This window comes from Papio anubis, chromosome 19 (genome assembly GCF_008728515.1).
Source record: "Papio anubis isolate 15944 chromosome 19, Panubis1.0, whole genome shotgun sequence".
Lineage (NCBI taxonomy): Eukaryota > Metazoa > Chordata > Mammalia > Primates > Cercopithecidae > Papio > Papio anubis.
Window position 1 is genome coordinate 1,132,740 of NC_044994.1, and position 25,523 is coordinate 1,158,262.

At 44.3% G+C, this 25,523-nt stretch overlaps 3 protein-coding genes across 6 annotated transcripts in view; 2 read left to right on the forward strand and 1 right to left on the reverse strand.

Moving 5' to 3' along the window:
* The window catches only part of CEP76 (centrosomal protein 76), a 39,508-nt gene extending 20,889 nt beyond the window's left edge, over positions 1-18,619 (forward strand). For 3 of the 4 annotated variants that reach the window (XM_009192333.4, XM_021929922.2, XM_021929921.2), the window contains exons 9-12: positions 374-540; positions 2,638-2,971; positions 6,292-6,509; positions 7,543-8,163. In XM_009192333.4, the coding sequence (XP_009190597.2) occupies positions 374-540; positions 2,638-2,971; positions 6,292-6,509; positions 7,543-7,681 (858 nt within the window). In that variant the 3' untranslated portion in view covers positions 7,682-8,163. Of the gene's footprint in view, positions 1-373; positions 541-2,637; positions 2,972-6,291; positions 6,510-7,542; positions 8,164-18,413 lie in introns of those variants that run through there. The other variant, XM_021929920.2, reaches the window with a different exon arrangement.
* Positions 1-22,687, reverse strand: part of PSMG2 (proteasome assembly chaperone 2) — a 66,778-nt gene extending 44,091 nt beyond the window's left edge. The window contains exons 1-2 of the mRNA XM_017951511.2: positions 22,432-22,687; positions 15,438-15,509 (exon numbers count right to left, since the gene is read on the reverse strand). The gene's annotated coding sequence lies outside the window, so the exon portion shown is untranslated. The remainder of the gene's footprint in view (positions 1-15,437; positions 15,510-22,431) is intronic.
* On the forward strand, positions 19,230-24,590 carry LOC101011633 (translation initiation factor IF-2-like). The gene is made up of 5 exons (XM_031658989.1): positions 19,230-19,239; positions 22,439-22,589; positions 22,670-22,965; positions 23,053-23,688; positions 24,223-24,590. The coding sequence occupies exons 1-5, from the start codon at positions 19,230-19,232 to the stop codon at positions 24,270-24,272; spliced, it is 1,143 nt and encodes a 380-aa protein (XP_031514849.1). The 3' UTR covers positions 24,273-24,590.
* The last annotated feature ends 933 nt before the right edge of the window (positions 24,591-25,523 follow it).

Consider the following 25,523-nt stretch of genomic DNA (forward strand, 5'->3'; position numbering starts at 1 on the left):
AAACAGAGTCTCACTTTGTTGCCCAGGCTGGAATGCAGTGGCACGATTGCAGCTCACTGCAACCTCTGCCTCCCGGGTTCCGGTGATTCTCTTGCCTTGCCTCCCGAGTAGCTGGGACTATGGGTGTGCACCACCACGCCCAGCTAATTTTTGTGTTTTTAGTAGAGACAGGGTTTCCCTATGTTGGCCAAGCTGGTCTCCAACTCCTGACGTCAAGTGATCCACCCGCCTCAGCTTCCCAAAGTGTTGGGATTACAGGCGTGAGCCACTGTGCCCGGCCAATAAATTTTTATTATAACTTTGTATTTAAGTAAGTAATGAGGAAACAATATGGAAGAATGAATACTTCATTTTAATTTGTCTTATCTTCCAGGGTGACTGTGAAGATCACGCTAACCTTCTGTGCAGCCTTCTTCTTGGATATGGATTAGAAGCCTTTGTTTGTGTTGGGACCAAGGCAAAAGGAGTACCTCATGCATGGGTTATGACTTGTGGAACTGATGGGACCATCACTTTTTGGGAGAGTTTAACAGGACACAGGTTAGTCTACTCAGTGTATAAGGATATTAAAATGAAGTTATAAGTTTTTTTTTTTTTTGAGACAGAGTCTTGCTCTGTTGCCCAGGCTGGAGTGCACTGGCACAATCTCAGCTCACTGCAACCTCCGCCTCCCAGGTTCAAGCCGATTCTCCTGGCTCAGCCTCCCAGTAGCTGGGATTACAGGTGCACGCCACTGCACCTGGCTGATTTTTATAATTTTAGTAGAGACAAGTTTTCACCATGTTGGCCAGGCTGGTCTCAAACTCCTGACCTCAGGTGATCCACCCACCTCAGTCCCCCAAAGTGCTGGGATTACAGGCATGAGCCACCGTGCCCAGCTTAAGTTTTAAGTATTTTAAATTATAAGGGTTTTTTGTCCATATTGATGGTACTTGAAGGTGTGTGTTGATGATTTTAGTTAGAGCCTTTTTAGTGATTATGTAAAAAAGTACTTCAATTATGGCAGCTAAGTAAATGAACTCTAAGAAAACTTTTACCTCAAATATTCTTTACCAACATGATGTTGGTAAACAGTAAATTATATTTACTAGTTGTGTATGATTAGCATCTTTTTTTTTTTCAGTTTTCTCTTTTTTTTTTTTTTTTTTGGCAGTGTCTCACTCTGTTGCCCAGGCTGGAGTGTAGTGGCACAGTCACAGCCCACTGCAGCATCCCCTTCCTGGGTTCCGGTGGTCCTCCTACCTCAGCCTCTTGGGTAGCTGGGACTGCAGGTGTGCACAGCCATGCCTAGCTAATTTTTTTGGAGGGATGAGGTTTTGCTGTGTTGTCTGGGCTGGTCTTTAATTCCTGGGCTCAAGCAGCCTGTCCGCCACGGCCTCCCAAAGTGCTGAGCCACCACGCCTGGCCGGCATATGTTTTTTTCTGATGATCATCCCTAAGCCTGAAAATAAGTTCAAGTTGTAAATCATTATTTCTTTTTAAAATTTGATGTGGTTACCATCTCCATGTTGGCAATCCACTGGACACATTTTTTGAAGTACTTTAGCCTGTCATCAGATTTTGAAAGAGCTGAGTACCTCTGTTGTAGGACTTCCTCCTTAGTTCAGCTAAGAGCTGGGTCTTTGTCACACGGCCACGAAAAATTAGGCTCGTAGGCAATTTGAAGGGGGAGAAAAATGGAATTTATTGGACAAAAAGGAAGAAAACTGGGAAACAGGGACCCTCCACCAAGCCAGAGTGCCTGCTAGTGTGCTTCCCGCCTCGCAGATTCACTTCCAGGGTCCACTCAGGAAGAGGAGGGGCCAGGCTCCTCCCCACTGCAAATTGCTGAACTTGTGTGGCTCCACCCCAGTGTGCGCTCCTCCCAGTGCACAGGCTGGTTGGAGTTTCTCTGGGGACCCCTTTCCACCTGGCTGTCTCACTTCTCTTCCTGGAATATTCTCTTTCCTTAGCTTATTTCTTATAATTGTCTTTCAATATTCGTTATTCCTCTCTTGCTGTTCGCAGTTTTTCCTTCATCTTGTCTTCAAATGTATGTGTTCTAGAGGCCCGGCCATGGGCCCTCTTCATTTCCCTGAGTCCTTTTTCTCCCTGGTTGATAATCATGCCCAGTGATGTTTTGGTTAGTTGTGCCTAAAAATGCATAACCAGATTATTTTAATTATGTTATCTGAGGCAAACTTTTTTTAGTTTTTATTTTTCTTGGAGACGGAGTTTCACTCTTGTTGCTCAGCCTCCCAAGTAGCTGGGACTACAGGCACGCACTCCCACGCCCAGCTAATTTTTGTGTTTTTAGTAGAGACAGGGTTTCACTATGTTGGTCAGGCTGGTCTCGAACTCTTGACCTCAAGTGATCTACCTGCCTTGGCCTACCAAAGTGCTGGTATTACTGCACCCGGCCTTTGATCTTAACAGTATACATAGAATGTATTCTGTTGTTTAGAGTTGGTTTCAGTATTGTAAGATGTACCATACAATTAATACAAAGTAATCAAATTGTGGAAATAAAGAAAAACAAGTATTAAACTCTAGTTCTGAAAAGTAGTTATGGCCTTAAGTGTTAGAATAATTTTCTCAGTAAGATGCTGCCTTCTTAATTTTTAAGTTCTCATATGTAAAATTATTTAATTTTTTTAGGTACATCCATAAACCTACCAATCCTGATGAACCTCCAGTTGCTGAACAGCCCAAACCACTGTACCCATATCGAACAATTGGTTGTGTTTTCAACCATCAGATGTTCCTGGGAAATTGTCAACCCTCTGATGCAGTAGAAACCTGTGTATTTGATTTGAATGATGAATCCAAATGGAAACCCATGAGTGAGGAAGCAATTAAATCTGTGTGTGCTCCTGGAGCTACAACATCCCTTCCTCCCTTTCCACCTCTGTGTGCGTCCACAATTGACGCATCAGTAACAAGTAATGAAATTGAAATGCAGCTGAGGCTCCTAGTATCAGAACACAGGAAGGTAATTCACACTGAAACAGTTGTAGTTTCCTACTTCTTTTGTGTATTATTGTATTTAACTATTTTTTGGTGTGTGTGATAGTGCCAGTCACTATTCTAGACCTGAACAAAACAACTATAGTCCCTACTATTATGAACCTTATAATTTTGAAAGTTGTGAGAGTTTAAGTTCTGAGACTCAAAAATCTCCAAATTAATTAATACTTATAGAATGAATTACTTCCTCTTAGAAATGAAGAATGGTGAACTTGTTCACATCCCTTAGAGTCAAGATTTTTGCTGAATACCACTATTTGGATTTCCTCTTTGTGAAATGCTTATTCACATATTTGCCCCTTTAAAAATCCTGGGTTAGGCTGGGCTTGATGGCTCACGCCTATAATCCCAGCACTTTGGGAGGCTGAGGTGGGTGGATCGCTTGTGCCCAGGAATTCAAGACCAGCCTGGGGAATATGGTGAAACACTATCTCTATTATTTTTTAAAGAAAAAATATGTATACTGGGTTATACTTTTTTCATATTCATTTTTCTCCCCAGGTTGGTTTCTGTTTGTTTTCATATTATACTCAACTAAGTAGATGTCTGGCTTTAATCTGCATTTCCCTGATTACTTATGAGATCAAGCCTCTTTTACTTTTATTTTTATTTTTTATTTTTAAGATGGAGTCTCTCGCTCTGCCACCCAGGCTGGAGCGCAGTGGCGTGGTCTTGGTTCACTGCAACCTCCACCTCCCAGGTTTAAGCAATTCTCCTGTCTCTGCCTCCTGAATGACTGGGATTATAGACATGTGCTACCATGCCGCCAATTTTTGTATTTTTTGTAGAGATAGGGTTTCACCATGTTGGCCAGGCTGGTCTTGAAGTGATCTACCTGCCTCAGCCTCCCAAAGTGCTGGGATTACAGTTGTGAGCCACTGTGCCCAGCCAGATCAAGCCTCTTGTCAAATAGCATGAAGATTTCCTTTGTAAAGTGCCTTTAAGAAGATATAAAAAGTATTAAGTCATAAAGGAAAAGATTATATCTTAAAGACTTAAGTTCATCAAAAGAACACATTAAGAGATTGAAGCTGTGGGGTGGGAAAAGTTATTTGTAACACGTATCACCAACAAAGGACTCGAATCCAAAATTCCTACAAGATTGAGTTCTAATTCGCCTTTTAGGGTTCCCTGTTCCAGTCCCCACCTTGGGTGAGCCCTGTTTTCTATGTTCTTTGAGGCTATCAAAGGCAAACTGATTTATCAGACATGTTCTCTGGGTTCCCAGTTACTCTTAGCTTTGGCTTCTAATATATTTCTTATTCACTTGTCAACTTATCAAAGCATTTAAATATATATTTTGGAAAACTTGGCGTTTGTAATATGGTTTCAGCAAGAGTTGGTCAGGATACCTCTGGTCCATTATATTGCTGGAAATGAATGCCCCTTATTACTTTTTCTTTCCTTCCATCACTTGTATTGCCTTTAGCTTTCTTTTCTTAGGTTCTGCTTACAAATAAAAGCAGTATCTTATAAGAATTACTTTTGGCCAGGCACAGTGTCTCACGCCTGTAATCCCAGCAGTTTGGGAGGCTGAGATGGGTGGATCGCTTGAGCTCAGGAGTTCAAGACCAGCCTGGGCAACATGGTGAGACCCTGTCTCTACAAAAAGTACAAAAATTAGCCGGGTGTCGTGGCGCATGCCTGCAGTCCCAGCTACTTGGAGGCTGAGGTGAAAGGAGCTGGGGAGGCGGAGGCTGCAGTGAGCCGAGATTGTGCCACTGCACTCCAGCCTGGGTGACAGAGTAAGACCCTGTCTCAAAAAAAAAAAAGAAAGAATGAATTATTGTTTATAGAAAAAGAAAACGAAGCTGTGACGGATGCCAGTGTTGATCACTATTTAAGTTAAGGTGCCTGTAAATCAGCAAAAGTTCACATTTTGCCACAGGAGAAGCATTGTTAATCATGGACCTTTGAGACCATTTGTGACGAGTTAAAACTTTGAATGTGAAATGAGGAAATGCCAGAGATCCATTACGATAATCAAAATATCTAGAATTTTGAGAATTTTTTGTATTTGTAACAATATTATTTTTAACTTCATATGTCTAGATATCAATAGATATCATTTGGTGTTACAAATGGAATCATGGGCTGGGTGCGATGGCTCATGCCTGTAAATCCCAGCACTTTGGGAGGCCAAGGTGGGTGGATCACTTGAGGTCAGGAGTTCGAGACCAGCCTGGCCAACATGGTGAAACCCCGTCTCTACTAAAAATGCAAAAATTAGCCGGGCTTGGTGGTGGGTGCCTGTAATGCCAACTACTCAGGAGGCTGAGGCAGGATAATCACTTGAACCTGGGAGGCAGAGGTTGCAGCGAGCCAAGATCGTGCCATTGCATTCCAGCCTGGGCAACAGAGTAAGACTCTGTCTCCAAAAATTAAAAAAAATAAAAAATAAGTGGAATCATGTGTTTTTAACATTAGAAATATGTTTTAAGCTCCCTAGGGGCCTGTAAAATGTGTTCATCTTTTTATCTCTTATAGTATATAAGTTTGATAGAGTACATGTTCAGTAAATACTTGTTTAATTACATATAGAATTAATTTGTTGACTTTTCTCACCTCTGCAGTTTATGTTCAGTTTATGGTAGGAAGAGTCAGTCTTTAGTAAACAGATTCATTCTTACTAAGCTCTTTTTTTTTTTTTTGAGACAGAGTCTCGCTTTGTCGCCCAGGCTGGAGTATAGTGGCATGATCTCGGCTCACTACAAGCTCTGCCTCGCGGCTTCACGCCATTCTCCTGCCTCAGCCTCCTGAGTAGCTGGGACTACAGGCACCCGCCACCACGCTCGGCTAATGTTTTGTATTTTTAGTAGAGACAGGGTTTCACTGTGTTAGCCAGGATGGTCTCAATCTCCTGACCTCGTGATCAGCCCACCTTGGCCTCCCAAAGTACTGGGATTGCAGGCGTGAGCCACCATGCGCGGCCTAAACTCTTTAAAGTTAAGTAAAATATCTCAAAATACCAGAATTATACCTGTCCTCCATATTAAGACTATTTCATATAGTATTTTGTAGTAGATATTAGAGTACTACAGGATTTGGGGACCTCGTGAACGACATTGTTTTGAATGTTTTTTTTGGTTATTTCTCTAAGAAGTAAAATCTGATAACCTGTAGATTTTTATTTCTATGCATCCCTATAATAATTATTACTAAAATATTATGATAGCTTTTAAAAATCTTTTCTTGGTATACATTAAAATGATCAACATTTTTATTTAGTTGGTTTTGAAAATATTTTTGTATTTCACTTTTTCTTTTTCTCTTGATTGCTTATAGGATCTGGGCCTCACTACTGTTTGGGAAGACCAGCTCTCCTACCTTTTATCACCAGCTTTGGCTTCTTACGAATTTGAGCGTACAACAAGTATTTCAGCAGGCAATGAAGAATTTCAAGATGCCATAAGAAGGGCTGTGCCTGATGGTCACACATTTAAAGGGTTCCCAATACATTTTGTGTATAGAAATGCAAGACGTGCATTTGCCACATGTCTTCGGTAAGGTGTAATTTATGGCATCCTTTTTTCAGTTTAGGAATCTTAGAGATCAGTCTGGCAGGGTTTTTTTTATTTTGTGTTTTTTTTTATTTTTTAACTCAAGGTCTTGCTCTGCTGCCCACGCTGGAGTATAGTGGCATAGTTATGGCTCACTGCAGCCTGGACCTCCTGGGCCCAAGTGATCCTTCCACCTCACTCTTCCAAGCAACTGGGACCACAGGCACGTGCCACCATACGTGGCTATTTTTTTAAAATCTTTATTTTGTAGAGATGGGGTCTTCCTGTGTTTCCCAGGCTGGTCTTGAACTCCTGGGCTCAAGCAGTCTTCCCACCTCGCCCCCCAAAGTGCTGGGATTGCACGTGTGAGCCATTGCACCCAGCCTAATCTGGTGGTTCTTTAGGAGTGACATCCGAGTCACATGGGAGCTTCTTCAGTGACTTACCCTCCTTGCCACAGATTCTGATTCATTTGGTCTGAAATGTAGCCCTAGATAGTCTGGGATGATTTTCCCAGTGATTTTGGTGTAGTCTCAGGTATCTCTGATTTTGTTTGGACTATAAGGAAATAGTCTGTAATGTGAATAGCTTGACCAAAATTATAGTGTCTTTGATAGCAGAGACAGAATTTGAAAAAATTATTTTATTTATTTATTTTTGAGATGGAGTCTCAGTCTGTCACCCAGGCTGGAGTGCAGTGGCACAATCTTGGCTCACTGCAACCTCTGCCTCCCGGATTCAAGTGATTCTCCTGCCTCAGCCTCCCAAGTAGCTGGGATTATAGACACCTGCCACCATACCTGGCTAATTTTTGTAATTTTTAGTAGAGATGGGGTTTCACTATGTTGGCCAAGCTGGTCTTGAACTCCTGACCTCAGGTGATCCACCTGTCTCGGCCTCCCAAAGTGCTGAGATTACAGGCATGAGCCACCGTGCCTAGCCTGAAAAAATTATTTGAAATACTGATTTACTTGCAAATAAGGAAGTAAAGTGTATGGTCACTTCTTAATTGAATACTTTTTTTTTTCTTAAATAGATCTCCTTTCTGTGAAGAAATAATCTGTTGCCGTGGAGACCAAGTGCGACTGGCAGTTCGTGTCCGAGTGTTTACTTACCCTGAATCTGCATGTGCTGTTTGGATCATGTTTGCTTGTAAATATCGCTCGGTATTATAGGGCCAATATTTATGTAAGAATTATACCTGTGTGTAATTAGAATTTTACACATTGTACATTACTTAGCTATTTAGAGGTTTGTTATTTTAAAATCACAATCTGGCTTGAATGGCATGTTTCAATTTTGTATATACTTGACTGGTAATGTTTAAAAAAAAATCATGTGTTCCTTTAAAAATTAAGGCTGAAAAACTTGTATAAATCTCCCTGGAATTTAGTATAAATTAAGTGTATATTCTATTTTAATAAATGCTACTTTGTTTACAGTTACCAGTAGTTTAAATATTAATATAAAATGCATTCAGTTTTCTTTACACTAACAGGTAATCAAAGAGATATTTGTCTAAGGGTTTGAGCCCTAGAAAAATCAATATGATCATTACTTTTCACAGGTTAATGGGATTATTTTATATAAATTAGGAGAAATTAACTTCATGACAGATTTATTTATTGCATTGGTAAAAATAAATGTTGATGAATTATCACTTTTGTGGTTTATTCCTAGCCCTTGGGATATTTGAGACTGTCCAGAAATTTATGGTTGGACCTTGAAGCAAGAATAGGAAAAAACTAATACCAGAAAAGCATAACTATTAATAACCTCATATGAAAGTACATGAATCATTTAGAAATATTTATCAGTGTGATTCGCTGTAAAAATGAACTGGGTATTTTAGAAAAAATTTATTATACTTCTTTGTTACGATACTGATAAATTGTGATCTTGCAGTCTATCACTGATTTTCTGTGGTCAGAGGATTCATTACTAGCCTCTTCATGGATTCTATCTTCTGAAACCCTTTTTTCTTTTTTTTTTTTTTTTTTTTTTGGGGGGGGGTGTCTCTCTGTGCCCCCAGGAGGGCTTGCAGTGGCCTGATCTCGGCTCACTGCAAGCTCTGCCTCCCGGGTTCACGCCATTCTCCCGCCTCAGCCTCCCAAGTAGCTGAGACTACAGGCGCCCGCCACCACGCCCGGCTAGTTTTTTGTATTTTCAGTAGAGACGGGGTTTCACCATGTTAGCCAGGATAGTCTCGATCTCCTGACCTCGTGATCCACCCGCCTCGGCCTCCCAAAGTGCTGGGATTACAGGCGTGAGCCACCGCGCCCGGCCTGAAACCCTTTTTTCTTTCTTTTCATTGTGATAAAAAAATCAGCATATATGTGACTAAATGAGAGATTATGTGAGACCACAGAAAACAAGCATATGTGAGTGACTCCATACTGATTTTTGTTTTAAAATTGAGCACGTTTTCAAAGTTTTTTAAGGCTCGGCACAGTGGCTTATGCCTGTAATCCTAGCACTTTGGGAGGCCGAGGTGGGCGGATCACTTGAGGTCAGGAGTTCATGACCAGCCTGGGCAACATGGTGAAACCCTGTCTCTACTAAAACTACAAAAATTAGGCGGGGCGTGGTGGCTCACACCTGTAATCCCAGCTACTCAGGAGGCTGAGGCGGGAGAATCACTTTAACCTGGGAGGCAGAGGTTGCAGTGAGGTGAGATTGTGCCACTGCACTCCAGCATGGGAGGCAGGGCAACACTGTGTCTCAAAAAAAACAAAAAACAAAACAGAAGGGCCGGGCATGGTGGCTCACACCTGTAATCCCAGAACTTTGAGAGGCCGCTGTGGGTGAATCACAAGGTCAGGGGTTCGAGACCAGCCTGGCCAATGTAGTAAAACCCTGTCTCTACTAAAAATACAAAAATTAGCTGGGCATGGTGGCATGTGCCTGTAGTCCAGCTACTCAGGAGACTGAGGCAGGAGAATTGCTTGAACCCAGGAGGCAGAGGTGGTGATGAGCCAAGATTACGCCACTGCACTCCAGCCTGGGCAACAGAGCAATACTCCATCTCAAAAAAAAAGTTTTTTAAAAATTAATTTTAAGTAGCTAGGCATGGTGTCACACGCCCATAATCCAAGCTACTCGGGAGTCTGAGGTGGAAGGATCGCTTGAGCCCACAGAGGTTCTGGTGAGCTAAGATCACATGACTGTACTCCAGCTTGGGTGACAGAGCAAGACTCTGTCTCAAAAAAAAAAAAAAAAAAAAAGTGAAAGCTGATTCCTCAACTTATTTTAACATTTTATATATTAAAAAAAAGTTTTAAGTGAACAAAAGCAAACATTAAAAAGAGTAGCAATTCAACTTTTTGCAAGAAGCTGCATAATACATGATATGAGGGGTCTGACTGCCTATTTAGCACCTCTGTGCATAGTTCTTTTTACTTTTTTAAGTTTATTTTTTCAAAGAATCTTCGTTCACTCTGATGTGTGTAGTTCTTAATTTAGTTGCTTCATCCATTGATCTTAAGAAAGTAACTATACCAGTTGGCTATCCAAGTTATTATTTTAATCACTTTAATTCACCCCTACAAATAAAATGATTTTGTTTTTCGAAAATTAAAATCTAAAAGTGTCTTAAAATTTACTTTTTGGGCCAGGTGTGGTGGCTCACACCTACAATCCCAGCACTTTTGGAAGCTAAGGCCGGAGGATGGCCAGGAGCTCAAGACCAGCCTGGGAGCATAGAGACCCCCCAACTCTATAAAAAAATAAATCTGCTTTGTTTTATTTTTATATATAATAAATACTTATGATTCAATTTGTTTAAAAAGTCTGAAAATATTATGATCCCTATTCTACAATTTTCATCAAAAATGGTACTCAGATGTTTCATGTGAAACTGACATGACTGTAGAAAATTAGCAAAATAATAATTAAAGCTTTTTTTAAAGCATAATGGCTCACACCTATAATTCCAGTACTCTGGGAGGCTGAGGCAGGAGAATGTCTTGGGTTCAGGAGTTTAAGACCAGCCTGGGCAATATAGCAAGACCCCATTTCTACAAAAAATTTTAAAAATTAGCATGGCATGATTGTGCACACCTGTGGTCCCAGCTACTTGGGAGGGTGAAGTGGGTGAATCACTTGAGCCCAAAAGATTGTGCCACTGCACTCCAGCCTGGGTGATAGAGCAAGACCCTATCTCAAAGAAAAAAAAACTTTTGCCAAAATTACAAATAAAGCTATCAACAGAAAATTGCTTGTAATTTTCAACTTTTGAAACAAACTATGAGGTATGCACTAAGAGACAGACTATATTAAGATCAAGGCTGAATTAACATTGCGGCTGAGTTTCCCACCTTATTGTACCAGAGTAATGTGTATTTCAAATGCGCTTTTGGTATAAACTGTGTAATAAATATGCTTTTTATGCACCAAGAGTCTGGCATTAATATTTTTCTCTAAAGACTTATAAGGTTATTTCAGTGCATGTACCACTAGAAGTCTGCTATTATTTTTTTTTCTTTTTTCTTTTTTTTTGAGACAGTGTCTCACTCTGTTGCCCAGGCTGGAGTGCAGTGGCGCAATCTTGGCTCATGGCAACCTCCGCCTCCCAGGTTCAAGCAGTTCTCCTGCCTCGGCCTCCCAAGTAGCTGGGACTACAGGCACATGCTGCCACGCCAAGCTAATTTTTTTGTGTTTGTTAGAGATGGGGTTTCACCTTGTTGCCCAGGCTGGTCGCGAACTCCTGAGCTCAGGCAATCCGCCCGCCTCAGCCTCCCCAAGTGCTGGGATTACAGGTTATGAGCCATGATGCCTGGCCTGTTCTTACTAATAATTTTTCTTTTTCTTTTTTTTTTTTTTTTTTTTGAGACAAGAGTTTGGCTCTTGTTGCCCAGGCTGGAGTGCAACAGCGCAATCTCAGCTCACCGCAACCTCTGCCTCCTGATTCTCCTGTCTCAGCCTCCCAAGTAGCTGGGATTACAGACACCTGCCACCACACCTGGCTAATTTTTTTTTTTTTTTAGTAGAGATGGGGTTTCTGCATGTTGGTCAGGTGGGCCTCAAACTCCTGACCTCAGGTGATCCACCCACCTTGGCCTCCCAAAGTGCTGGGATTACAGGCAGGAGCCACCATGCCTGGCCAATTTTTCTTTTTAAGAATTAAATTTACCTTGTATATTTAGCTGTCATAAAAGTTGTTTTTCTATTAAAAATGTAAAATTTAAAAAACAATGTCTGTAAGGTGTTGTTCTTGACAATATGTATACCGACAGTCCCCTCTATATTATATGTGTATATATATGTATTTTTACATCTCTCTATTTAGTTAATAGAAAAATATCAGAAACCCAGAAACTTCATTTTTCATTAGTCAAGCATAAACCTATTGAATAAAAATTTGAGCCCATCCAAGTCAACATAGTGAGACTGCATCTCTATGAAAAATAAAAAAATTGGGGCCTGGCGTGGTGGCTCATGCCTGTAATCCCAGCACTTTGGGAGGCCAAGGCAGGCGGATCACCTGAGGACGGGAGTTTGAGACCAGCCTGACCAACATAGAGAAACTCTGTCTCTACTAAAAATACAAAATTAGCTGGGTGTGGTGGTGCATGCCTGTAATCCCAGCTACTCGGGAGGCTGAGACAGGAGAATCGCTTGAACCTGGGAGGTGGAGGTTGCAGTGAGCTGAGATCACACCACTGCACTCCAGTCTGGGAAACAGTGTGAAAGTCTGTCTCAAAAAAAAAAAAAAAAAAGGAATAAAGCGTACCTTGCTCGGTAGACAACATATAGTTGAATTTTCTTTTTTTAATCCAGTCTGACAGTTTCAGCTTTTTGATTTGATTAAGTCCATTTACTTTTTTTCTTTTTTATTATTTTGATACTCAGATTATATATATATGATACTCAGTTTTGATACTCAAATAATTTTGATACTCAGATTAACGCAACCTCCAGCTCCCAGATTCAAGTGATTCTCCTGCCTCAGCCTCCCAAGTAGCTGGGATTACAGGCCTGCACCAACATGTCTGGCTAATTTTTGTATTTTTATTCAGGACACGGTCTCACCATGTTGGCCAGGCTGGTCTCAAACTCCTGACCTCAGGTGATCCGCCTGCCTCGGCCTCCCAAAGTGCTGCGATTACAGGTGTGAGCCACTGCGCCCAGCCCCGTTCACATTTAATGCTATTATTGATATGGCTGGATTTGTGTTTGCCATCTTACTTTTCTTTTGCCTCGTGTTTTTCTTCCCCCGCTTTATTTCTCCCTTACTGCTTTCTTGTTTTTTTTTTTTTTTTTTTTAAGATCAGAAATCACCTGCAGGTCTATTGCTTTCTTCTGTGTTAAGTGAATATTATACTTTCTTTTCTTTTCTTTTTTGTTTTTGAGACAGAGTCTTGCTCTGTCACCCAGGGTGGAGTGCAGTGGCATGATATTGATTCACTTGAATCTGCATCCCAGATTCAAGCAATTCTCCAGCCTTAGCCTCCCAAGTAGCTGGGACTACAGGTGTGTGCCACCACGCATGGCTAATTTTTGTATTTTCACTAGAGATGGGGGTTTCACCATGTTGGCCAGGCTGGTCTTGAATTCCTGACCTTGTGATCCACCTGCCTTGGCCTCCCAAAGTGCTGGGATTGCAGGCATGAGCCACCGCACCCGGCCGAATATTATATTGTCTTAATTTCAAGAGACAGTGTCTCACTCTGTCTTTGGGGCTAGACTGCAGTGGTGTGATCATAGCTCACTGCAGCCTTGATCTCCTGGGCTCAACAGATCCTCTGGCCTCAGCCTCCAGAGCAGCTGGGACTATAGGCATGTACCACCACACTCAGCTAACTTTTAAAATTTTTTTGTAGAAACAAGGTCTCACTCAAATACAGGTCTTAAACTCATGGCCTCAAGCGATCCTCCTGACTCAGCCTCCCAAAGTGTTGGGACTACTGGTGTGAGCCACCACACCCAGCCCAAAAGAATACTTTCTAATTTAATGTTTTAATTTCTTTAATGATTTTTATCACTATTTTTTGTCTTTTTTTTAATCACTAATTTTTGAGGGGTTTTTTAGTGTTTGCTTTAGGGTTTCCATATACATCTTAATTTATCAGAATCAGCTTGAGATTTATATTAGCTTAACTTCAGTAATATATGGAATTTTAAATTTTAAACTCAAGTTATGAATAAGATTTACTTTTTCTGTCAATATACTAATAAAACATGTTTGGATTAAAGATGTTAAATTGGAATCTTCAGTTTTGATAAACCTGATTGGAAGAATCAAATAGCCTGTCTATGATAAGCAGCGGTTGTTCTAAATGTGGTAGAATAAATTGATTCAAAAGTTTCTTGTGTTTTTTTTTTTTTTTTGCAGGCCGGGTATCGTGGCTCATGCCTGTAATTCCACCCCTTTGGGAGGCCAAGGCAGGTGGATCAATTGAGCGAGGAGTTCAAGATCAGTTTGGGCAATGTGGCGAAACCCTCTCTCTACCAAAAATACAGAAACAAAACAAAACAAAAACCAGGCATGGTGTGTGCACCTGTAGTCCCATCTATTTGGGAGGCTGAGGTGGGAGGATCAATTGAGGCGGGATGTCATGAGGCTTCAAGCCATGATTGCACACTGCACTCCAGCCTGGGCAATAGAGGGAGACCCTACCTCACAAAAAAAAAAAAAAAAAAAAAGGAATACCACAAAATTTTGTTAACCCTGAAAACATCCATGGCATTATGACAATATCACAGTTGAAGAATGACCATTACTTGGCAAATTTTGCAAGATAATACTTTTTTAATTTTTTGAGCCGGGGGTCTCACTCTGTCACCCAGGCTGGAGTACAGTGGCATGATAACAGCTCACTTTAACCTAGAACTCCTGGGCTCAAGTGATCCTCTTGCCTCAGCCTCCCAAGTAGCTAGGACTATAGTTGTATGCCACTGTGACTGGCTAATTTTAAACCTTTTTTTTTTTTTTGTAGTGATGAGGTCTTGCTATGTTGCTCAGTCTGGTCTTGAACTTCTGGCATCAAGCATTCCTCCTGTCTCAGTCTCCCAAGATGCTGGGATTATAAGTATGGGCCACTGTGCCCAGCCACAAAGGAATAATTTTGATACCATTAAAATAGTGTTGGGCTAGGCACAGTGGCTCACGCCTGTAATCCCAGCACTCTGGGAGGCCAGGGTGGGCAGATCACGAGGTCAGGCGTTCAAGACCAGCCTGGCCAACATGGTGAAACCCCGTCTCTACTAAAAATACAAAAATTAGCTGGGCGTGTGGCGTGCATCTGTAATCACAGCTAGTCGGGAGGTTGAGGCAGGAGAACTGCTTGAAGCCGGGAGGCGGAGGTTGTAGTGAGTAGAGATTGTGCCACTGCACTCCAGTCTGGGTGACAGGGCTAGACTCCGTTTCAAAAAAAAAAAGAAAATTAAGTTTCTTTAAAACACTCTCTTACAACTTTAGGTTAAGCTCTGGGATGTCATGTTTTTATGAATTGCAATGTCAATAATTTTTCTTCCAACATCTCTTAAGAAGGATTAGATTGCTAGGTCGAGAGTGGGAGCAAGGGTTACACTTGTGTTCCTGAGAGGTATGAACAGGTATGGCACGTAAGGGAAATACACAGTGTTCCATCAGTGGTTCTTTATACAAAAGATCAGGAGGACAGGAATTGAGGTTAACAGAACAGTTCAGGGGAAATCCTAAGGGAAAAGCACAAGTAACATATAAGGCATGAACTCGGCTCACTGCAACTTCTACCTGCCGGGCTCAAGCAATCCTCCCACCTCAGCCTCCGAGTAGCTGGAACCACAGGCACATACCACCATGCCTATACCTTTACCTATACCCTTCTACACAAATTACTAAGTCAAAGCTTAAAGACTAGCTTTTTAGCACATCTGGAATGTGTGGAATTCATTAAATATCTAGTTGAATTAAAGGGAAGTCATATTTTATGTTGGTTACACACTCACCTTGGAAGAGAAATGAGGCTCTCATTGGGTCAAAGTAGAGTACAAGAGCCAGGAGCAGCTCTAGACCTCTGCCTGTACATGAGGGAAAAAACACCTTTTTTGAGCAACAGGAAAAAGCCATCTTTTCTCGATAAAGATTAGGATAAGTCAGGTGCAGTGGCTCACACCAGCACTTTAGGAGGCTGAGGTGGGTGGATCACTTGAGTTCAGGAGTTCGAGAGCAGCCTGGCTAAAATGGTGAAACCCTGCTTTACTAAAAATACAAAAGTTAGCTGGGCATGGTGGTGGGCACCTGTAATCCCAGCTACTCAGGAGGCTGAGGCAGGAGAATCACTTGAACCTGGGAGGCAGAGGTTGCAGTGAGCAGAGATTGCACCACTGCACTCCAGCCTGAGCCACAGAGCAAGACCCTGTATTAAAATAAAAAAAAAAATAGGACAAATTAGCCAAGCATAATGGTTCAAATTTGTAATCCCAGCACTTTGGGAGGCCAAGGTGGGAGGATACCTTGAGCCCAGGAATTTGAGACCAGCTTGGGCAGCAGACTGACACCCTTTCTCTACAAAAAAAAAAAATTTTTGAGACAGAGTCTCACTCTGTCACCCAAGCTGGAGAGCAATGGCATGATCTTGGCTCACTGCGATCTCTGCCTCCCGGGTTCAAGCAATCTCTTGCCTCAGCCTCCTGAGTAGCTGGGACTACAGGCACATGCCGCCATGCCTGGCTAATTTTTGTATTTTTAGTAGAGATGGGGTTTCACCGTGTTAACCAGGATGGTCTCGATCTCCTGGCCTCGTGATCCACCCGCCTCGGCCTCCCAAAGTGCTGGGATTATAGGCGTGAGCCACCACGCCCGGCCTACAAAAAGTTTTTAAAAATTAGTGGGGTGTGGTGGCACATCCCTGCAGTCCCAGCCTACTCAGGAGGCTGAAGTGGGAGGACTCTTTTTCTTTTGAGATGGAGTTTCGCTCTGGTTGCCCAGGCTGGAGTGCAATGGCAAGATCTCAGCTCACTGCAACCTCCGCCCCGCTGGGTTCAAGCGATTCTCCTGCCTAAGCCTCCCGGGTAGCTGGGATTACAGGTATGCGCCACTACGCCTAGCTAATTATGTATTTTTAGTAGAGACAGGGTTTCTCCATGTTGGTCAGGCTGGTCTTGAACTCCTGACCTCAGGTGATCTGCCCACCTCAGCCTCCCAAAATGCTGCGATTACAGGCATGAGCCACTGTGCCCGGCTGGGAGGATTCTTTTGAGCACAGGAGTTAGAGATTACAGCGAGCTATGATTGCACCACTGGACTCCATCAAGCCTGGGCAACAGAATGAGACTCTGTCTCTTCACACACACACACTCAGGAAAAATTAAATAATGGAAGCTTGAAAAAATATTTTCGCATTGTCTCATCAGCAAAGTGTGATTCAGTCTGAAAATTTTTCTTTAATTTACACAACACAAAAACTCTGGTTAAGATTTTATTGAGAATTCTCCATTTTTAAGCAATTATTGTCAAACATCAAACTTTGCTACAAAACAAAGGTATTTTTGTGGCCGGTTGTGGTGCTTACACCTGTAATCCCAGCACTTTGGGAGGAAGAGGTGGGTGGATTACCTGAGCTCAGGAGTTCCAGACCAGCCTGGGCAACATGGTGAAACCCTGTCTCTTTTTTGTCTCTGCAAAAAAGTACAACAGTTAGCCAGGTATTGGTGTGCACCTGTGGTCCCAGCTACTTGGAAAGTTGAGGTGGGAGGATTGCTTGAACCTAGGAGGTGGAGGTTGCAGTGAGCTGAGATCATTCCACTGCACTCAAGCCTTGGCCTCAAGCGACTGTCTCAAAGAATAGATATTTTTGGGCCTTATTTTGTTTTTAATTTCCCACTGGAACTAAGGAGTAAGCTACTGCTTGTCCTAACATTTGAAATCTGATCAGAATTATGTAATACGGCTATAAAAGAGAATTTGGAAAGTTTGTGTTATAGGAAATATATTTGAATTATCTCAGGCCAACTAGCAGTAATTTGGGGTAAGTCCCTTAACCTTTATAGGCTCCAATTTCTGTAAGCATAAAATAGTGGCTTGGCCTAAAATTCATATTTATGAAGTCTTTTCGAAGACAAATCTTCTTAACTAGTTGAAGCTAATAATTACACTTATATTCAGATCAGAATGTCATACATCTATAATGGTTTAAAAATAATTATCTTAAAAGAGAATCAATCATATTAAGTAGGTGAAACATGATTATTGCTTAGCCTAGTATTTTCCAAGGTCTCTCATGAACTCACTGATACACTATTGTTAATACCTTTTATCTCAATCCTCTACTTTTCCTCAAAACATTTTTTTTCTTTCTTTTTTTTTTTTTTTTTTTGAGACAAGGTCTCACTGTATTGCCCAGGCTGGAGTGCAGTGGCATGATCTCGGGTCACTGCAGCCTCTGCCTCCAGGGTTCAAGTGATTCTTGTGCCTCAGCCTTCTGAGCAGCTGGGATTATAGGTGTGCACCACCACACCTGGTTAATTTTTTGTATTTTTTGTAGAGATGGATTTTCGTCACATTGCCCAGGCTGGTCTCAAACTTGTGAGCTCAAATGATGCTCCCGCCTCAGCCTACCACAGTGCTGGGATTACAGGTGTGAGTCCCCATGGCCAGGCTCAGGACTTTATTCTCGCTGTGTGTGAGTGTACACAGACATTGTAATGTAGGAGAAAGAGCTGAGCTGGTCAGGAGGCCTGAGTTCCAGTGCCACCTGTTTCATTTACTGCTTCTGCATTTTGTCCTATGACTGTATTTTCTCCTCTGTAAGACAGAAATAACATCTGACCCTTCAAGTTGTATAACTGAAGAGCACATTTTGAAAGTATGAAGTATCACTATAGATGTATAAAGTATTACAATTGTAGGCAATGAAAATTTAGGTTACAACATTAAAAAATATGCTTTTTTTTTTTTTTTTCCTTTCTGGTGCACTTTTCTAGGTGAATGTGCCCCTTAGGAGCACCTGTCCAGAAGTGTCTGGGAAAAGCTTGGGCTGCACAGTGATGGTGCTCCCTGAAAGACTCAGAGCAGCGCGGCCAGCACTTCCAGAGTATGAAGCATGAAGTACATTTATTATACAAGAATAATAAGTAAATATTAAAAAAGTCAAGGATTCCATTTTTAATAAATGACAAAATCAACAAAAACAAAACCATATTCAGAGTAACACATCGGACTTCACAGCACTTTGAAAAAGACATTTAAATGTTGATTTGAGTTGTTCAGACATTTTAAATGTGAAGTCACAGAGTAAAAATACAATCAATGACTGAAATTGGGAACAAAATATCCTGAACATAAAGGCATTTGAATCTTTGGATTTTTTTTTTTTTTCTCTTTGATATGGAGTCTCACTCTGTCACCCAGGCTGGAGTGCAGTGGTACAATCCTGGCTCACCGCAATCTCCGCTTCCTGGGTTCAAGCGATTCTCCTGCCTCAGGCTCCTGAGTAGCTGGCATTACAGGCATGCATCACCATGCCTGGCTAATTTTCTTTGCATTTTTAGTAGAGATGAGGTTTCACCATGTTGGCCAGGCTGGTCTCAAACTCCTGGCCTCAAGTGATCTGCCTGCGTTGGCTTCCCAAAGTGCTGGGATTGCAGGCATGAGCCACTGCGCCTGGCCCCAAATATGAATTGAAAATGAGAAAATGGGATGGTGCTGTTATTCCACAGGGCTGCTTGAACTCCACTGAGAAGATATTAACTGCTGGTAGCCTTTGAGTGGTCAGCAGTCACTTTCAGAGTGTTGTGATGATGGAGAACAGTAAGGCTTATCAATTTTTTTTTCTGCTTTTTTGAGACAAAGTTTCGCTCTTTTCGCCCAGGCTGGGGGTGCAATGGTGCAATCTCGGCTCACTGTAGTCTCTGCCTCCCAGGTTCAAGTGATTCTCCTGCCTCAGCCTCCCAAGTAGCTGTGATTACAGGTGCCTGCCACCATGCCCAGCTAATTTTTGTATTTTTAGTAGAGATGGGTTTTTGCCACGTTGGCCAGGCTAGTCTCGAACTCCTGACCTCAGGTGATCCCTGCCTCGGCCTCCCAAAGTGCTAGGATTACAGGTGTGAGCCACCATGCCCGGCCAGCTTATCAAAACTTTAAGGAGTACTGAAAATCATTTAGAAGTTAGTAAGTTATGGTCTTTATACAAAAAAGAGTCAAGCGTTCATGTTGTATAACTAAACTTAGAAGACTGCTAGGATTTTATTTTATTTTATTTTATTTTTTATTTTTTTATTTTTGAGACAGAGTTTCGCTTAGTCGCCCAGGCTGGAGTGCAGTGGCGCGATCTCGGCTCACTGCAAGCTCCGCCTCCCGGGTTCACGCCATTCTCCTGCCTCAGCCTCCCGAGTAGCTGGGACTACAGGCGCCCACAACCGCGCCCGGCTAATTTTTTGTATTTTTAGTAGAGACGGGGTTTCACCGTGGTCTCGATCTCCTGACCTTGTGATCCGCCCGCCTCGGCCTCCCAAAGTGCTGGGATTACAGGCGTGAGCCACCGCGCCCGGCGACTGCTAGGATTTTAAAGATTTTCCTTTATTTTGTGTAGAGAAGAAACATCACACAATATTCTACTTGTCATCTTTCCTCAACTTAATTACATATATGCTCACACAGGCAAAATATTTAAGTATATCATAGCCATGAATTGTTACTTGACAAAAAAAAAAAAAAAAAAGCTCCTGTGTTGAATATAACTGTCCTGTGATACAGTGCAGTAATGTCTCCCTCTCAAAATGTGTATATATTTAAACAATCATCACTCAAGGAAAATCCCAGTGTTGCAAATTTGTTTTTAAGAATGCATCTTTCGGCCGGGCACAGTGGCTCACATCTGTAATCCCAGCACTTTTGGAGGCTGAGGCGGGTGGACTACTGAGGTCAGGAGTTTGAGACCAGCCTGGCCAACTTGGTGAAACCCTGTCTTTACTAAAAATACAAAAGTTAGCCAGGTATGGTAGCGTGTGCCTGTAATCCTAGCTACTCCAGAGGCCGAGGCATGAGAATTGTCTCAACCCAGGAGGCGGAGGTTGCAGTGAGCTGAAATCACGGCACTGACCCTAGCCTGGGTGACCAAGTGAGACTCTGTCTCAATAAAAAAAAAAAGAGAAACTGCATCTTTTTCCGTTGATTAGAGGGATGACTAAAAAAATAATGCATCTTTTAAAAAATAAAGTTCGGATTTCCTTTACTCACTTCCTCCTTCCCTGTATTGTTGTCTTCAAGATTTATTTACTACCCTATGCCAGGATTAGCAGGTTAATGGCTCATAGATTCCCCAGCTTATTAACCCACTTATCTTGTTTACTGGTGGGAAAGGCAAAGATAAAAATGTTTTTGGCTGTAGTTGTCCAAGTGCAATGGGCAGCAGTAACCCATAAGGCCAGAAGGTGGTAGTGTTGTCCATAAAAGTACATCATTTTTTTCCCTGGCTTGTTCAAAATATTTTAAACCAGTCTGTATTTTCAAAATTCACACTGGATACACTTTTGAAATAGCAAAATATGGTAATGTTTGTCTGTTTTTAATCAAGAGGACAGATATATATTTATATATATATAGTGTCACACATAAGGAATTATGTTTGCCTCTCCGGGCTTTGGCACGCATAGATACTGCATTGTTACAAATGAGACTATGAACCTATAATTAAGTGATACTACTTTAAGGGGTTGTTTTGTATCTCTCGTACTGAAATTATAATAAATTGCCTGGAGAGCTTTCTTCTTCTCTTCCAATTTATTTTTTACTTATTTATTTACTTTTAAGACTGACTCTTGCTCTGTCCCCCAGGCTGGAGTGCAATGGTGTGATCTCGGCTCACTGTAACCTCCATCTCCCAAGTTCTAGCGATTCTCCTGTCTCACCCTCCCGGGTAGCTGGGATTACAAGCGTGCGTCACCACACCCGGCTAATTTTCTTTGTATTTTTAGTAGAGACAGGGTTTCACCATGTTGTCCAGGCTGGTCTCAAACTCCTGACCTCAGTGATCGGCCCGCCTCAGCCTCCCAAAGTGCTGGGATCACAGGCCTAAACTACTGCGCACGACCCTCTTTCAATTTCTTAATCTTCCTTTTCGTCCTGTTGCTTTTCTCCCTCCTCCCCATCCCAGCTGTATGTAAGATGATATCTTATTTTCATAGACGGTTGTAATTTAAATAGACTGTTGTAGTTTCTACCGCAAGATACGATTGTTGAAAGCGTGATTTCTAATATTTCACATAAAACTGCCGTAAAGGCCGGGCGCGGTGGCTCAAGCCTGTAATCCCAGCACTTTGGGAGGCCGAGGCGGGCGGATCACAAGGTCAGGAGATCGAGACCACAGTGAAACCCCGTCTCTACTAAAAATACAAAAAACTAGCCGGGCGAGGTGGCGGGCGCCTGTAGTCCCAGCTACTCGGGAGGCTGAGGCAGGAGAATGGCGTGAACCCGGGAAGCGGAGCTTGCAGTGAGCCGAGATCGCGCCACTGCACTCCAGCCCGGGCGACAGCGCGAGACTCCGTCTCAAAAAAAAAAAAAAAAACTGCCGTAAAAGGTTGACAGGAACTTAATACACATTGCCTATTTGGTTGATGCTTTCAACACTCTGTAGGGCTTTCACACAGGACTAGCCTCAGTGGAATTTTATCGATTAAATGCATCTACCAATGGGTGATTAATAATTATCCGTTTTATTGCATATTTAATAGGTGGGGGGGGTGGAATTCTTTATTTCTATGGCTAATTGCCCTCAGTTCAATTTTACCACTGTGATATTCATTCCACACGCTCTGATGAGTGTGGTACTTGAGACACTACCTTAGTGAGGGAAGGGACGAATGTTACAAATGAATCCGGAAGGACGCTGAAACGAACACCTGCAAATTATGTACGACATGTTTATATTCCAGGCCCTGGTTTAGCTTTTGGGAGACGTCAGTGAGGAAAACCCGTGAAGATCCCCATCTTTATGGTGCTTACCCTGAAGTTGGGAGTGGAGAGGGAGGTATTCAACCAGCAAGAAATCGGAAAAGGCGCAGAGTGGCCGCGGGCTCAGGGGAAACCGCGGGAGGCTTTCAGGGCTCAGGGCCGGCGGGCGGGCTTCAGCGGGCCTGCATTTTCTCAGGCCTCCGCTTCAGGCGGGTTCAAGTTCTCAACCAGACCTTCGGCCGTCCAGCGCCTAGGGAACGTCAATGCGGTGACTTCTCCCGCTGTGCAGGGCGGTGACCCGCGCTGGCGCGCTCAGCTCCCCGCCAGAGTCGGCTGGGGGCTTCCGTGATAAATGCGACCCCCTCTTGCCCCTGCGCCCCCCGACCGCGCGTCCGACCCCGGCCCCGCGTGTCCCCCACGCCCCACCACCCTGCACGCCCTACCCGGCCGCGCGTCCCCTCCGGACCGTGCGTCGCCGCCCTCACCATCGCGCCCCCAGCTGTGTGTCCCCTGCCACCGGGCCCCCGACCGCGCGTCACCACCTGCGACTCTGCGAGCCCTGCGGGTCGCGGCCCACTAGAGACCGTGCGGCCATCTCGCCTCGAGGCCAGGCCGTCCTGCCCAGTCCTCACCTCCAGAGCGTGCATCCCCCGGCCCGTGCGGCCCCCTGAGGGGCGGGCGCTGGGCGGCGCTGGACTGCGCGAGGCGGGGCGGGGCGGGGCGGGGCGCCGGACGCCATCGCGTCGCTACCGGCCGGCGGCGGTCTGCTCCGGACTGCAGCCGTGTCCTCGCCGCCCTCCTGTCGCCCACGCCTCCCGGGCACTCGCCTGGTCCCGGCGGCGGCGCGCGCGGCCGCGTTGGGCGGTGGCGGTTCCGGGGATGGTGAGGCGGCGGCGCGCGGAGACGATGCTCCGGGGCTGAGGAGACGCCGGCACACGGCGCGACTGCCGAGCGCAGCGCCCACCCGCGGGATGGCTCAGGCGGCCGGCCCGGCGGGCGGCGGGGAGCCGCGGGCTGAGGCGGGGGGCGGCGAGGGGCCGCGGGAGCCCGAGGCAGCCGGCGGCGCGGCCGGGGGCTCGCAGGACGCGCTGAGCCTGGAGGAGATCCTGCGGCTCTACAACCAGCCCATCAACGAGGAGCAGGCGTGGGCCGTGTGCTACCAGTGCTGCGGCTCCCTGCGCGCCGCCGCCCGCCGCCGCCAGCCCCGCCGCCGTGTGCGCTCGGCCGCGCAGATCCGCGTCTGGAGGGACGGCGCCGTCACCCTGGCGCCCGCGGCCGACGACGCGGGAGAGCCGCCCCCCGTTTCGGGTGAGGCCGCCGGGCCCCTTTCCCTCGTAGTCCTTGGAACGCCCCCAGCTGGGCCGCCTTACCCTCAGCGTCCCCGGCCCTTCCGCCCCCTCCGCCCCCCGTTTGCCACGGGATACCCCCGGGAGGGTCCGGCCGGGACGCGCAGGGGAGGGCGGCGTCAGGCCGGGGCGGGCCGGGGCCCCTCGGAGGTCAGAGCCTCGTGGCGGGCGGCGGCGCAGATCCGCTGTGCGGAGGGCGTTGGGGCGGCCCTGGGTGGGCCTGGGCCTGCGGGCCGCGGGGCGCTCGTCATTGTGCAGCCCGCGCGACAGCTGCCCGCGGCGCGTTTGGGAGCGGTGGGCTGGGCCCTGCTCCTGGCCAGCGGCCTGTGCGCCTCACGCCGCGTTTGCTGCGCACGGCCGGGTTCGCGGGGTGGGGAGGGCGTCGCAGGCTCCACGCCGGGGCTCCGCGCGGATCCTCAGTGCCGCTGTCGGGAACCCCGCGCGCCTCACGGGAGGCTAGCCGTGCTCCTCGTTAGACAGCCTTTCCTCCGTTCAGAAATGTACCCTGAGGAGAATTCTGCTATTTGGGGAGAAATGGAAAAATAGACTAAATAATGATTTTTGGCTCCTGGACGTTGGAAAACACGATTACATTCCTGTGTGTGAAAATTGGTTGTGATGAAAAACAGGTTTGTAAAGCAAAAAGTTGACAGGATGTCCAGATACGAAGAGCAAATGGGCCTTAGTTACGTCATTGTCTAAGGCAAATTTTTCAGGATTATGACCTAAACAGTAATTTATAGCCAGGGTTTACTCAGATGCTCATTGAAGAGGAGGAGGAGGTTGAGGAAAGGTTTCTCTCATCAGTTTTTATCTAATTCATTCTTTTGAGAGGCAAGTCTATTAAAAACATAGAAAAACAATCTATCCTCACTTTTAGAAAGTTGATGGAAATGTCAAAACGCTTACGGTGAAAGATGTAATTTCGAATTAATAAAATGACATTTAATGAAAACCCTTGTCTAACTTGATTAAAGCAATATTCCAGGTTATACTTATTCTTTCAGTTCTGCCAGAACATGTTTTTAATCTTTTGTTTTTTACTGTCAGGTAAACACATTTTTATTTACGTGCTTTTATCTTTTATTTTTTAGCGTCAGGTAAACAAGTTTTTATTTAAAGCCATCTTTTAAATTATTCTTTTGAAACTATTTCAAATAGTTTTTTGTTTATTTGATTGGCTTATTGCTTTTAAACCTGGATTTAATCTAAATGAGAAATACTTGCAATTATAATTTATAGTGTATTAATTGGTACAAAAGATACATTTATAAAATATAGCGATGTCTACCGGGTGCAGTGGCTCATGCCTGTAATCCCAGCACTTTGGGACGCCGAGGCAGGTGGATCACCCGAGGGTCAGGAGTTCGAGACCAGCCTGGCCAACATGGTGAAACCACGTCTCTACAAAAAATACAAAAAGTAGCCGGGCGTGGTGGTGTGCCCCTGGAATGCCAGCTACTCGGGAGGCTGAGGCGCGAGAATTGCTTGAACCTGGGAGGTGGAGGCTGCAGTGAGCCGAGATTGCACTACTGCACTCTTGCCTGGGTGACAGAGCGAGACCCCGTCAAAAAAAATAAAAAATAAATAAATAAATACAGCAATATCGTGCCTTGGGATTTAGCTGTTTCCAGAGGAAAAATGGTTGTGTGCAGCCTGCTTTCAGAAGCAGCATTGGTAGTGGTGATTTCCAGAGAGAACAAGCCCCCAGTTCACATTGTCTTGTCACTTAAACTTAATCCCAAAATAGTGTAGTTTTGTTGTCAAAGATAGATAGATTCTCGTGGATGGGTTTTT

Coding starts and splice junctions, on each gene's coding strand:
- LOC101011633 (XM_031658989.1), top strand. Junction 22,590..22,669: donor TTCTCAGGCCTCCGCTTCAG/GCGGGTTCAAGT, acceptor CCCGCTGTGCAG/GGCGGTGACCCGCGCTGGCG. Junction 22,966..23,052: donor GTCGCGGCCCACTAGAGACC/GTGCGGCCATCT, acceptor CGGCCCCCTGAG/GGGCGGGCGCTGGGCGGCGC.